Below are 14,200 nucleotides of genomic sequence, written 5' to 3' on the forward strand. Positions count from 1 at the left end.
AGCCCAGATGTAAATTTTTATCGTTTTCTGCTAAGGACTATGAAAATCTGGAAAGAACATGGAGAAATAATGGCACATGCTTTAATGGTAAGATTTTAAAGAGGAACTGGACAATAGTAGACAATGAGGCGGGACAACAAAAGCATAAACTCCTGTCGTAACCCACAACTACGGAAATACATAATAGATGAATGACTCTTTGGAACATGAAAACAAGGATAGTCATACGAAATCAAGTATGAGTCATATATTTTTTCATTTATGTATCTTTAATCAGGCATTTTAGGAACAAATCTTTAAACGACTATCTGGCAACCACAATTAGGGAAATACATAATGAATGAATGACTCTTTGGAACACATGAAAACAAAGACAGTCGTACGAAATCAAGTGTGAATCTGGGTTTTTTTCCTTTCTTTTTTTTTTTCTAATCAGACATTTTAGGAACAAATCTTCAAAAGACCATCTGGCAACTCTGCGTGGCGAGGTCGCCGTCACTCTGTTTGTAAACATTGAGGGGTGACACTCGGAAATAACTTCTCTTTATTTATATAATAGGTCTGTATCACTCTATCATGTTCAGTATTATCGTGATTGTCAGTCATGGTTGACATATATGATACTTGAAAACAGGTGCACTTATATCTGAGGTGATATCCCCTATGTACATGCACAGACGTAAGATTTTAGGGGAACTTTGGGTTTATCTGTGTGTGGGGTTGGCATGACACTACTGACGTGTCCTACTTAAGATCACCAGAAATACTAAGAAATACATTTGAAGGGTAACTATGATATGGTATGGTAGAACTATCAGCTCATAGCAAATCCACAATGCCTCATTATAATCTTTACTAATTCATGATGAAATTTAGGGAAGAAATATTTGGTACGATAATTTTTTTTTCTTTTATGTTATGGCCTATAGCGCCCGTAGGCATACTTGAAGAGTATATGTGGGAAGTGCTGTTCAGCTTCCGCCCATTAGTGGAGCAGGCAATTTTATTTATAGTGGTACCCATATATTAGGGCCCATATCACCACCCAAGTGGATCTTTGGTGTAACCACCTAGAACCTGGGTATCATGGTGACATGTAGGTAACTTTAAACCACTCAACAAATGGCATAGCTTCAAAGTGGTATGTGGTGGGATTTGAATCTGTGTGGACGTCTGCCCGATCCCACGCTCACCACCTTATCCACTATGCTATTGCCTCATACTCTATAACATAGGAATGTATTCTTTGTATTCTAACAAATCTTATATTCCTGAGTTACTGTGGAAAATCCATAGTTTGTAAAATAGACAAGGACACGTTTTCCAAATTCCCTAGACCTGATCATGTACAATAGATTAAGATAAGTTGGATTAGTTTTTCTTAGAAGACTCAAGATGAGGGGGGTACAGTCTCCTGCCAAGTTAGGTTATGTTAGATCAATATCCTTGGGAGAGGGCAAATGGGGTACAGCCCCCAAGCAAAGTTAGATGGATATGGTGGTTATGGTGAAAGTTGCCAGAATTAGGGTTGCCATACATCCCAGATTAACCAGGACAGTCCCATTTTCTAACCTTTGTCGAGGTGTCTCATTCGGTTCGTAACTTTGTTCTGAGAGAGAGAGAGGATGAGGTACTGGTCAACTACTCAGCTGTTGCTGTGATGTTGAAGGTTGGCAGGCTGCATGATATTAGGCATGGGAAGCAGGCACACAAGCCTTCCTGCTTGCTCTGGCACTGCCACCATCACTCACCGCCATCTCCTTATTTCATATAAAATTCTGGTGAATTTCAAGTCGATTATATTTTGTGCATGTGTATATACATTAGAGAAATTAGTGGTGACAGTTTAGTAATAATGTTAGTTTATTTAAGTGTAGGGTTACGATATGTCCCAGATTAGCCGGGACAGTCCCAGTGTTGAATAAAATATTGTTCTGGTTTGTACATAGAAAATTATGGTAACCCTAACCAGAGTGTCTCAGTTATAATATTCACCAAAGTGTATTTCACAGAGAAGAATATTTTGAAATGAATAGACAAAACACATGATACTGAATTTAATAATTTATTTATTTCTTATAGATAAGTGATTCATGGAGATGGCACTCAATCTTCTACCTAATAATGCTATGACATTCACTGAAAATCAGCATGGTACTGCTGTCTTGGAAAAGCTCAGAAGTCAACGGGAGCTTGTGAGATGTTGTGATGTTGTGTTACACGTGGCTGGCAATCAGTTCCAGGCTCACCGCTGTGTACTGGCTGCTTGCTCTCCATATTTTGACTCAATATTCAAAGGTAAATGTATGTGAAAAGAAGAAATAGGGGAATGATTGTTGCAGATATTAGAAACCTATCAAAGTAATGTAGAAAAGTAACTGAAGATTGCACCACTTCTAAATCTTTACTCTTACATAATTGAGTGGACTAGTCACTTTAGTTGTCAGGACAAAAAATATAATGATTGTAGGGTTGAGGTTGAAATAGTCAATATATAGATTTATAGTTGTCATTTTGCAAGTTTTTCTGAACTCAGAAATATATTTGGAATTTTTTTCAGTCATGTTAATGCATGATAACCATGTATCCTCTAATACTAGTAAGCCTCTGTTGGAGAGGTGTAGGCAGCATTGATGACCATGAAGTGTAGTAGTTTTTATGTTTCATCATTGTATGCTTGAAGTGTTCAGTAAAACTAGATGATTCATCATTATAAATATGACCTGTTTTTCTGATACAGCATTTTTTTTATTTGTAGCTGGCAAAACTGTCAAGGAACAACTTACGATCACTTCACAAGATCCTGAAGTCTTCCGTTGCTTATTAGCTTATATGTATACTGGGACAGTTGTTGTTGACAAAACAAATGTGGCTGAACTTCTGAGACTTGCCAACAGACTTCTCATTGCCAAGTTAAAAGAACACTGTGCAGAGTACTTAGAACGGTACCTTGATGCAACCAATTGTCTTACTGTGAGGGACATGGCTACTAAGTAAGTTCATTTTATGTTTCATCTATCTTTTTACCTAACTTAGAAAAGTAGTCAACATGTTGATCTTATGAAATTTTTCCACTGCTTCCTTTCTAGAATATTAAAAATATGAGACTAAGAACTCTTCTGGTATTATAGAAGTTTTCTTTGGGCCCATAACCTTTTTTGAATTACTTTGATTTTTCCAGGCACTGGCCCTGTAATGTCAGGAGACATTGTGAATTACAGCTCCTTTGTTATGCTGTTTTTTGCATTTCATGATTTTTAAAAAAGAGAGAAACTATTGTTATTTTGTGAGAGATGTTAGTTTTTGTATTACTTACCTGCATGCTTTATGTTTATGTTTTATTTTCTCTTTCAGATACAACTTAAAGGCTCTTGAAAAAACAACTGGGACTTTCATTCAAAGCCATCTGTCTGAAGTAGTTGAGGGGGATGAAGTGCTTGAAATGTCTCACACAAGACTTGAGGATTTTCTCGGATGTCCAGTAAGTACATTTTACTGGCTCATGTTCATCAACCATCAATTAAAGATACATTGCATAGAATATTTCTACAGATAAGTAATTTTACTTATATAGTATTTTATTAAAAAGAATTTTTAGATTTCAGATGTGGAAAAATTCTTGTGTACCATTTACAGTATCAGGAATACATTCTATTTTTCTCAAAAGTTGTTATTAATATTATGGAATCAGGTCATGTAATATATTCATTTATTAGATACTCACTTTCTTTATGTAAGTTTAGTTGATAAGTAAGAAAGTTGGATAGTGCATGTTGCTCACTATTGAGTGTAGGAATTCTAATCCTTATTTATCAAGAGGTTAAGTGCTGGATAGAAGCCAAAAGGTTATGACCTTATAACATCTGGAGGAGGGGAAAGCCAGCAAACTAACCTTTCTGTTCTGTTAGAATAGAATGCCATCAACCTTGTCCTCCTTTATTATATACATGGCTTCAGCTTACGTTTGTGAATCTTGCCACAAGATGGTGATAACCTGATATTTTAGTACAGTATTATTATCATAAGTAGATCATTAGCATGACTGGTATATGTATTAATGAATGGCATATTTACTTTTACAGAGTTGGCACTTACATGAAGACCAGACCCTTTTATTGGTTACTCGGTGGGTTCATCATTGTCCAAAAAGCCGGGAGCGAAACTTGCGAAGTCTTCTGACATGGGTTCAGTGGTCACACCTCAATCCAGAGACACCTATTCACTTGATTCAAAACCATCCCCTTTATATGTCCAGCTCACGCCTTGCACTGTTTTTTCTTCTGGATGCTCTTAATGAACATTCTCTTCTTCCATCTGCCTTTCTCACCTCTTTTTCAAATTTGAAAGCTAAGTTTTCCCAGGTGAGAATCTGTAATATTTCATGTAATTATTTTGATTGATTTTTACTTGCATAACATTACATTAAAGATGCATGTGTTTTACTATTCTTTAATCTTATTGAATAATTTTCTTTTCAGTCTGCAGACTCTGTTGTAGACAATGAAAGTTTCTTCAGTCTTGCAATATCAACAGCAATTGATGAATTCCAAGAAGATCAGCTGAGTGGTGGCAGAAACCAGGAAGTGATGCCAACTGTTACAGACTTTTCTATCCACACAGGCCCTTCTCACTGTGCCCAGAATTTACCACTTGATCCAGATGATCTCACTAATCCTACTAACTTAACTATGCTGCCACAGCTTCATAAACCAAGTGATTTTCATATTACCTCAAGAAGAGATGGTAATGATCAAGATACTGAGCAGTGTAACCAATATGATTCTTGTCGAATTATCCATAATTCACAAGACATCCATGGCAATCCGTCTAATTCAGTATATTCTCAACCAGGTCCATCTGGAAAAGAAACTGTGTGTCACACACATATATCTGAAGACTTAGTGGGAAATTCAGAATCTGTTGAAGATAGCAAATTTTCTTGTAACAGCCAAGGGCATTTTGGACCACCTCTTGTAAGAAACATGACTGTTTGGCATCAAGAACCTCCTTATAGTGCTGAAGAATCCCTTTCCTCAGATTCGAGTCAGATGTATCAAAGACAAGTATATGATCAGAACTTTAGTATGAAAACCCAATGCCCAGAGTCTTTCAACACGAGAGTTAATCCTCAAGCCATTTATACACTGAGGGAAACACCTCATAAGAATAAGCCAGGTTTTGCGAGTGCAGTTTCATGTTATGTAAGCACATATAATCCTGATGATGATATGACCGTATCTGATGACCAAAGCACACAGTCATTTCCATATGATGAAAATTTTAACCCAGGTATGAATTTTTATACATGTAGGCCATCAGATGTAAAAGAAAGCCAACATTTAATGATTGAATCACATCACAGTCAAGAAAACTATGCAAAGTCATATTATCATGATGACCTAGCAACAGCCCAAGATGTGAACTGTATACAGCCTGATGTATATTACAATGAAAATTCAACAGACACTCAGATATCTAACTGTCCACAAGACATGACAATACAAGTAAAAGATTTACCTCAAAATCTAGAAACGGAAGTAGCAATCAACTCTGAAAATACTAGAATTAACACATTGTCAGAAAGAATGCTTGCTGATGATCCCCATTATGATCATTATCCACTGAAAAGTAATGTTGCAGAGAGCAAATTCCACAGAGATGCAGTTCGATCTGTAGAGGAACCAGTATTATCTTTAGTACCAAGGGACATAGTGCCTCAAGAATTCTTATTGGATGGGAAGAGGCTAACTGCTGACTGTGATTTAGAGGCAAGAGGTATTGTTACTGTTGTCGGAGGAACACTTGAAGGTGACAAAACATACAAGGGATGTTCTTTAGAGAATGGAGGAGAAAAATTTTATAAAGAGGCACATACCACAGATGGAAAAGAATTTACTAAGAATGAACCAGTGGAGAATATGAGAGACTCTTTAGCACTGAGTATTGAAGTTACTCCACTAGAGAGACAGCATACTCACGTTGTGTCATCCATCGAAAATACCACACGTCAAGTTAAGTTTAAGATGAACCGCAGTTGCAGTCAAGGAGTCTCTGGTAAGAGGGATCTATTTACACAAATTGCATTCTGTACACAACTTTTTCCAATTTGATATTATGATTTATCAGAAGATTCTCTCTGTCCACCTATTTAATTTTCCTTACTGTTTTAAACACCAGCATTAAATTCTTTAACATCAGTATCTCATTTTTATCATGTTTATTTCAAATGATAACTACTGGTTTGTTTACTACCTGGAAGGTGTGCAAATTGTTTTTGTATGTAAATTCAAGCTATTTTCATATGTATGTATGGATATCTATCTACAAATAAATCAGGGTCAGATATCAGTAGAAGGGAGGCAACACAGATAAAAGGACATGCCTCATCACAGGAATGATATACAGAAGTGTTCCGTGTTCCATCTGTTCACTTTGTCATAGCACCAACAGCAACATCTCTAAACATCAAGATAAATTTTCATACAACTCATGTTTATTGTCAACTAAACTATCTTTTTCTGACTCTGTGACAGGTTTTCTATCAAGTACAAGTCAAGATTTAACAGTCTCCTCAGAACCATCACTTCCTAGTAGTGCCCCAGTCACAGATATCATAGACATGATTAAGATCGAGACACATGAAGGAGACCCCGATGATCCTCAGATTGTACTTAATGGGAGAGGAGAAACTTCCTTGAAAAGGGATTTAAAAGAAAATCAAGGCAATACTGAACCAGAATCAGAAGATACTTTATCAACTGTACTGAATGAACAGGAAAATGTTGGACCAGCTGTCAAGGAGAGCTTGAGGAAAATATGCAGGAAAGACAAGATAACTCTAAAGAATAAAGGTAAGAGGAGAGGCTGTAAAGTAACAAAAGCTGGTATTAAATTGATGTTTTCAATCTAGTAATTTTCATTTCTATAGAAAATAGGAAATATTGCATTAAGATTCACAGGACTTTTATTCAAGTTTTTATTATTTCTATGATTAATATTCTGATTTCATGGTATTGTAACTTTGTACAGAAAAGAAAAAGGAAGGTACCAACACATCAGAGAGAGTGTGTGAAAAGTGCAAAGCCTCCTTCCTTCAAACAAGACTCTACTTTTCCCATATGAGGGAACATTTTCCCGGCCCACCCCATACCTGTGATTTTTGTGAGTATCATAATATTTTGCCAATATACATTTTTGTATGATGTATTGTATAGTGTAATAGTATTTGGTGAGTGTAGAATGTGTATCTAAAGCTAAAGCTGTCATATCTTAAATACAAAAAAAAAAAGAAATGTACCAGCTAAGCTTATTGAGGTAATCTGAGAAGAATTATGTCTTTTTGTCCCACAGGTCAGGCCTCCTTCAAGCGTATCTATCACCTCCTGGAGCACCGAGCCATTCACCAGGAGGAAAAAGTACACAAATGTCCTCACTGCCCTTTCCGGGCCCACAAGAAGTTTAATTTAACGGAGCATGTAACTCAACACTCAAAATCTCGAAAGTTTAAATGTAAGTTACATTTTAGGCATGGAGCTTGCTATTTGAAAAATTCAATTTCATAACAAAATTTTCCTTTATACTTAGATACAAAATTTGCAAGTAATACCTACATGAAACAAAATTGCTTCTTTTTCTGTATAGCAATCAAAATTCTTATGAAAGAAGGTAGGGTAGTACACACACACACACACACACACACACACACACACACACACACACACACACACACACACACACACACACTGCATAACTTTAAGGAAAAATTGGATAAATGGAGACATGGAGACAGGACACTATGAGCCCTGCTCGAATCCTGTACAATATAACTGATAAATATACACACAGACTTGCATCCAGACTCATCTGAGCTCCAAGATCTTTATAGAATCACAACAGGTTTTAATTGGAACTTCTCTTTTGGAAGAAATATTGATATAGTACTCATCAGAATTTAACTGCTTATCATTTACCAGAATATTGATGTTTATCATTTTTATTTTCATTGACTTATGTTCTTCCATTTTCAGGTAATATTTGTGGTGATTCCTTCTCTCGAATACAGAACTTACAGATCCATAAAACAAAGCACACATCAGAGCGTCCTTTCTTGTGTGAATCTTGTGGCTGGTCTGGAAAAACAAAAAATTCCTTAATCTTACACACAAAGAAACACACTGGTAAGTAATGGACATGCACTATTTGCTAATGAAGAAGGTTAATTTCTTTTCTTTATTACAAAACTCTCTATGCTTTCATGTAGTAGATTGAAATAATCTCTTTGGCAACTAGCAGTGGAGATGATCCCATCATTGGTTCTCTGTATCCGTGTACCAGTGTGAGATGTTCATAAAGAGAGAGAACCCAGACAAGATATGTCTTCTTTCATTAGGAGAATAAGAATACTGTACAGAAGATAGAGAGTTCTAGTTCATCTATTTTATCATTTCTGAAACTAATCAATGTTCAAATTGTAAAAATTAAAGCTCTTTCCTCTTTTTTTCCAAAAAGGTGAACTTCTCAGGTGCCAGTACTCAGCTTGCACATATGCTACAGCCAAGAAGTCTCATCTCAAAGAACACATGCTTAAACACTCTAATAGCAGACTCTTCACTTGTAAGGTTTGTAACCACAAATTTATAACCAGAAGTCATCTTAGAAGACATATGAAGCAACACCTTCTCGAGAAACCATTCAAGTGTTCGCAGTGTGACTACAGCTCACCAAGACAAGATCGTTTGAAGGTATTGTAATGTCATAAAAGTATGATGGGTATGCCCTCTTATGTTTAAAGATTTTAAATTTTTGAGAATTTATTATTAAACTTTTTCCATTCAGGAAATAAATAGAGAGAATAAGTAGAATTTTATAAAATTAAATCATGGACTTATGGTTAAAATAATACTCTCCAGCATACTTGAAACTTCACTTCTTCTATGGAAAGCCTTCCCAAAACAAATAATTGGGATAGAAGTGTTCCCAGGATATGATGTGCATGGATATTTCTTCATTCTTGCTGTCACACCTTCCTCTATTTGCCATATATCCACACACTCACTCATAAACAGCCTTTTTTTTATGACCATCCATTTTGAAACTCACTTTCCTACTCTATCACTCACAATATTTGGCTAAACTTACAATCTCTTTACTTCCCTCATACTGCATCTCATTCCTCATTTTCCCCTTTAGAGCCACACTTCATATTTGTTTATAGCAAGGCGCTCTAAGTTGTTATTTTCTGATGTAGGTACACATTAAGAAGAAGCATGCTCCAAAGGAATCTGATGCTGTTCAATCAAAGAAGAAAATGAGTAAGAAAAAGAACACAAATATTGGTCCCAGCAAACATCAGACAGTAGTAACAAGCTCCATAACAGCTCACATTGAATGTTCACAGGTATGGCCTATGTTCATGTACAAAAGATATATTTTTTAATTAACAGAATATTACTGATCAGAAAACTTAATGGGGTATTTCGTTATGAACTGTATGTTTGAGTATATTCTATATATACCTGTGTGACAACTGTTTAATGTTTAAGAATCCATGTTTAAGTAAAAAGTAACGAGGAAGATCTGACATACATACAGTGAATAAAGGAAATCTCTACATTTTAGACCTATTAGAAATTGAGTGTATGTATAAAGAAAATATATATTTGCACTACTGAACATTTAATACAAGGTCACAAGAGATCATGATCATGGGAGAGAGAGAGAGAGAGAGAGAGAGAGAGAGAGAGAGAGAGAGAGAGAGAGATTTTCAAAACTGATGTGAATTGTTTTCCCTTTCAGGCAGATATCTTCTCGGACTTGGACAATACAAATATATCGTTGCAGCCTCAGTTATCAGGAACTCCCCCACCAACCACACTTTCAGAGTATCCTCCAAGTCCATCTTACACATTTTCATCCCAGTCTGCTCCTGAAGATTCTCTCATTATTGTCTCAGGCATGGCCTCAGTTACTGAGGGATTTGCTCCTCTTAATCAGACATATGAGGGGAGTTACCATAGTCCTCAATATCAGACCTCCCCATCTCATTTTGCTGCTCTTTCACCAACACAAACAACATTATCCTATACTAATGGGCATAATCAAGAGGAAAGCCCTCTGAACTTTGCTGCATGCATGAAGTATGATTGAATATTGTATTATAACTTAAACATAAATTATTTCTAAAAGATATGTATTTGATTTATTGATGCCTTCTAAGTACCTTCACATTTTATTATCAGTCAGAATGCCCCAGTCTCACATTATTTTTTCAGCTACCAAATTATTGATAGAACCAAGGACTGTATCAGAAATTATACTAATAGTACTATTCAGGAACATACTAAGAGGAGAGGTGGGGGCTGGTTTGTGCCTAGCAATAAAAAGTACAAAAGTAGTACTCTCCATCTGTCTGAACTCAGAATCTATTAGCAATGTAGTAAAATCATATTCTAAGGTAAACTTTGAAGAAATCTGGTATCCTACCACATTTAAAAAAACCCATACATTATTTTGATTAAAGAAGTATCTTTCATAGTTAGATACATTTTGAATTGGTAGAATTTGTATCTGGTGCATGAAATATGTATTAAGTTAGTTTAGTCTAAATAATTTGATTTCATGTCAACTGGTGGCAACCTTACCAGAGATTACCAATGAATACCCTTCACTCTTATGGCTCATTAACATGATTCTATTATAGGTTAATATAAAGCAAAAAAAATTATCATTATGAATGGACAAAATTCTGTGAAAAAAAAAACTACTGTGCTAACCCTCTTTAGTACTGTTGAAGATCTGCTCATTCAATACACAACACAAATAGTGTGTACAAAACTCACCACAATGAGATATCATGGGCAGATCTTGGTCATCTTGTTTCACTCGTGGTTTCTTACCACAGGATTTTACTTTCTACTTGACACTGTAGTAGAGATATCTCTGAGGGTGAGCAAACACCTCTGTAAGAACAGTGAGTGGATATATTTGTGCCTATTCGTACCTATAAGGAAACATTTGGAAAAGATCCATCCATCCATCCATCCATCCAGTGAACCATCTATCCAGTCATTCTTCCATCCATTCATTCATATTCAAATACTCATCTATTTGTCAACTCATCCATCCATCAATCCATCTATTCACTAGTCCACTCGAACATACATCCATTCATCTATTCTGACACCCAAATGCGAGTCAGCTATAGAGTTCAGTAGAGACGCGTGTTTATGGTTGGATCGTGAGGTGATGGTGGCATGACATGTCTCGCTGTTAGGAAGTTAGCAATATGTGCAGTGTGTGGTAGGTGCGGTTGGTGTCACATGGTTCACGATGGGGTGGGAGAGGTGTCCTGTGGTGGCGTGGCTGTGTGGCGCAGGCTGGCATCTGGGGTTGCCTGGTGGTGGTAGTCGCCCGCTCGATACAAGTCAGTTCACCCCAGCAGCCCCTGTGAGTGGTAGCATAGTGCTCGCCCCGCGCCCCACAAATTTTGAAGTAATCTCTTGTAAAGGGAATTACAGCTCTCCTCAAAACTAAAGGTAAGTTGCATTTTAGGTTTTTAATCTTAGTTGAGATGCTTCACCCATCGACACTTCTTCAGTGAGGAATAGTGAGGCAAAACGTGGGGAGTTTGACAGGCGTTAGTAGTAAGCCGGTCTTTGTTACATGGGAGGAATAAGAAAGGTGTTGTGGCAATGATAATTCCCCAATGCTATTTGCTTGGTGCTTATGTGTACTTCTTCCTCACTCCTTCCTCGTGACGTTGAGCCTTGTGCTTCCTCCTGCCAGTGCCTACTGTAGGATAGGTGGAGGATAAGGTGCGAGGAGGTGTGGCGTGCGAGAGGTAGGCAAGCGGGAAGGAAGCACTAAGCGGCAACTCATCTCGCTGGGCCCCTGGCTGCAGCAGGAGTAGGGGATGGCACATCAGAATTTGCTGTATTTACGGCAGCGTCTTACTTTCACTGATTTCCTCTTGTAGTAGTAGTCTAGTAAATGATTCCTAATTCATGTTGGTAAATGTATTACAAATTTTGTCAATGTATATAGTAGTTTCTTTGTGTTGTCCATTATCAATGTGTTCTGTATTATTCCTAAGGTTATTGAACATTGGAGTGTGAATATTGAATTATGGGAACGTAGTAGGTGAGGTACTCCCATGTCTCATAGTATAAGGTTTAGAAATCATTATTATATTCATCACAGCCTGTAGAAGAAAATATTATAGGATATTTTGTATTCAGTTCTTACTCCCTTCCATGCAGCGAATATTTACCCGGAAAAATTAAGTGAGTGTTTGTCCGTCTATCTCACAGGAAATAATTCCGTGTAATGTCTGGCTTTGTGAATAGGAGAGCCCAGTGTGTTGCCGTCTCCCACTCCCCTTCCCTGGCTCTGCCCTGCTGGGGTCCTGTCACACACCCCATTGTTTCTCTTCCTTTTGTCATTAAAACACCGGTCGTAAATTTTTTCTCCAGGTCGTATTTTATTTTTCCTCTGAATATAGCCTGTGTATTTGTTTATTAGTCCTTTTTCTTGTATCCTACTACTTAAACGTGATGAGTTAACTATAGTACTGCTCATAAATATATACTTCTCGCACCATAAGGCGCGCGAGACACCTCCCAATCGTTCATAACCCGCGTGCCACAGACATGGCCAGCCCGCGTCCTGGCTGACCGGACTGACTGGGGAAGGGGCGGCGCGGGACCAGTGCGCGTGACCTTGAAACTTGTATCTTGGATTTATACCTTATTTGCGGAGTCTAGGTCCTCTCCTCCCGACACGCCTGGCACGTTTTAAGGTCAGTTGTCTGTGTTATGATAGCATCTTCAGAGAGAGAGAGAGAGAGAGAGTGTCTTTACGCGATGGTTTGGTGATGAGGGAGGAAGGGAACCTTTGTAGACCTCAGTAAATATTGTCATTCGAATGATATTTCCGGGTGGCGAGATGCGTAACTTTCTTGGGTGCATGGATACCCTGTTGTTTTATGTATTATTCAGTATGCGGTGCATAGATGTATTTTGCTGGTGGCTGTTCCATACGAGGTGGTGATTCAGCGAAGTACAGTCAGTGTTGTCAATGCCTATGGTTTTGTCGGGCTACACACTACACAGCGAGATGAGAGCTTAGGTTGGTTACTTAATTAGTTAGTTTGTTAGTTTGCAGAGTTTGTTCACTTCGAACGAGAGAGAGAGAGAGAGAGAGAGAGAGAGAGAGAGAGAGAGCAGTTCTTATTTGCAATTAAAAGTATATTGATCTTAGCAGAGCGAGAGGCGAGTACTACAGTAGGCAGTAGGCAGAGAAATCCTCCTCTCTCTCTCTCTCTCTCTCTCTCTCTCTCTCTCTCTCTCTCTCAATGGCCAAATACGACTGCTCAAGATAAATAATGGCTATTTTTCCGAGGAATCTTAATTTTTCTTTCACTGTTCTTGACTTGCTTTGCGTAATAGGGTGTGTGTGTGTGTGTGTGTGTCGGGATCTCGTCTGCCTGGTTTACGGTGCCCTTTCGAGTTACAAGGTCTTGCTGTCCTTGACCCTGGAGGAAGAGGAGGAGGAGGAGGAGGAGGCAACAAGAGGCAGCTTTGGAAAATCAATGACTTGCCATAGTGGATAACTTTAATATTTAGTCTCTCTCTCTCTCTCTCTCTCTCTCTCTCTCTCTCTCTCTCTCTCTCTCTCTCTCTCTCTCTCTCTCAAAACTTCATTATCGTCAAGTTTTCCGACCATGCCATGATTGTAAATTGCGTAACTTCTCAGATTCAACCTTCAGTAAATCTTTCAAGGCGGGAAGAAAAAAAAGTCGATAGATAAAATGCAGTTTAGAAGTAAAAAACAAAAACAAAAAATGGTCCCAGTCATTAGCAGCATAGAAAATGGGTAAAAGAAAGTTGATTAGTGAGAGAGAGAGAGAGAGAGAGAGAGAGAGAGAGAGAGAGAGAGAGTGTTTGATATTAGTAAACGACAAGGGAAAATAAGGAAAAATATTGATTGGAAAGGAAAAAAAATATTACGCGTTGGTCGTATGATATCTTGTCCACTTTCCCTTTTCGTGAATATTCCTACTTCTGCTCTCTCTCTCTCTCTCTCTCTCTCTCTCTCTCTCTCTCTCTCTCTCTCTCTCTCTCTCTCTCTCGATTCACTTCCATATTTACCATTATTCGCGTCCATAATTGGATAACCTACCGTGAATTAAATTATGCAGTTG

General features: G+C 37.6%; 2 protein-coding genes across 2 annotated transcripts in view; both read left to right on the forward strand.

Moving 5' to 3' along the window:
• The first annotated feature begins 432 nt into the window (after positions 1-432).
• LOC123517633 lies at positions 433-10,184 on the forward strand. Its single transcript, XM_045277932.1, has 13 exons — positions 433-559; positions 2,083-2,298; positions 2,759-2,993; positions 3,355-3,481; positions 4,083-4,361; positions 4,479-6,054; positions 6,534-6,851; positions 7,030-7,161; positions 7,351-7,509; positions 8,028-8,177; positions 8,509-8,741; positions 9,248-9,397; positions 9,796-10,184. Exons 2-13 carry the CDS (start codon positions 2,094-2,096, stop codon positions 10,144-10,146), a joined length of 3,915 nt encoding a protein of 1,304 aa, XP_045133867.1. The 5' UTR covers positions 433-559; positions 2,083-2,093; the 3' UTR covers positions 10,147-10,184.
• A 1,198-nt stretch (positions 10,185-11,382) lies between these two features.
• Positions 11,383-14,200, forward strand: part of LOC123517480 (protein singed-like) — a 94,964-nt gene continuing 92,146 nt past the window's right edge. Inside the window, exon 1 of the mRNA XM_045277574.1 lies at positions 11,383-11,534. The gene's annotated coding sequence lies outside the window, so the exon portion shown is untranslated. The remainder of the gene's footprint in view (positions 11,535-14,200) is intronic.

This window comes from Portunus trituberculatus, chromosome 42 (genome assembly GCF_017591435.1).
Source record: "Portunus trituberculatus isolate SZX2019 chromosome 42, ASM1759143v1, whole genome shotgun sequence".
NCBI lineage: Eukaryota > Metazoa > Arthropoda > Malacostraca > Decapoda > Portunidae > Portunus > Portunus trituberculatus.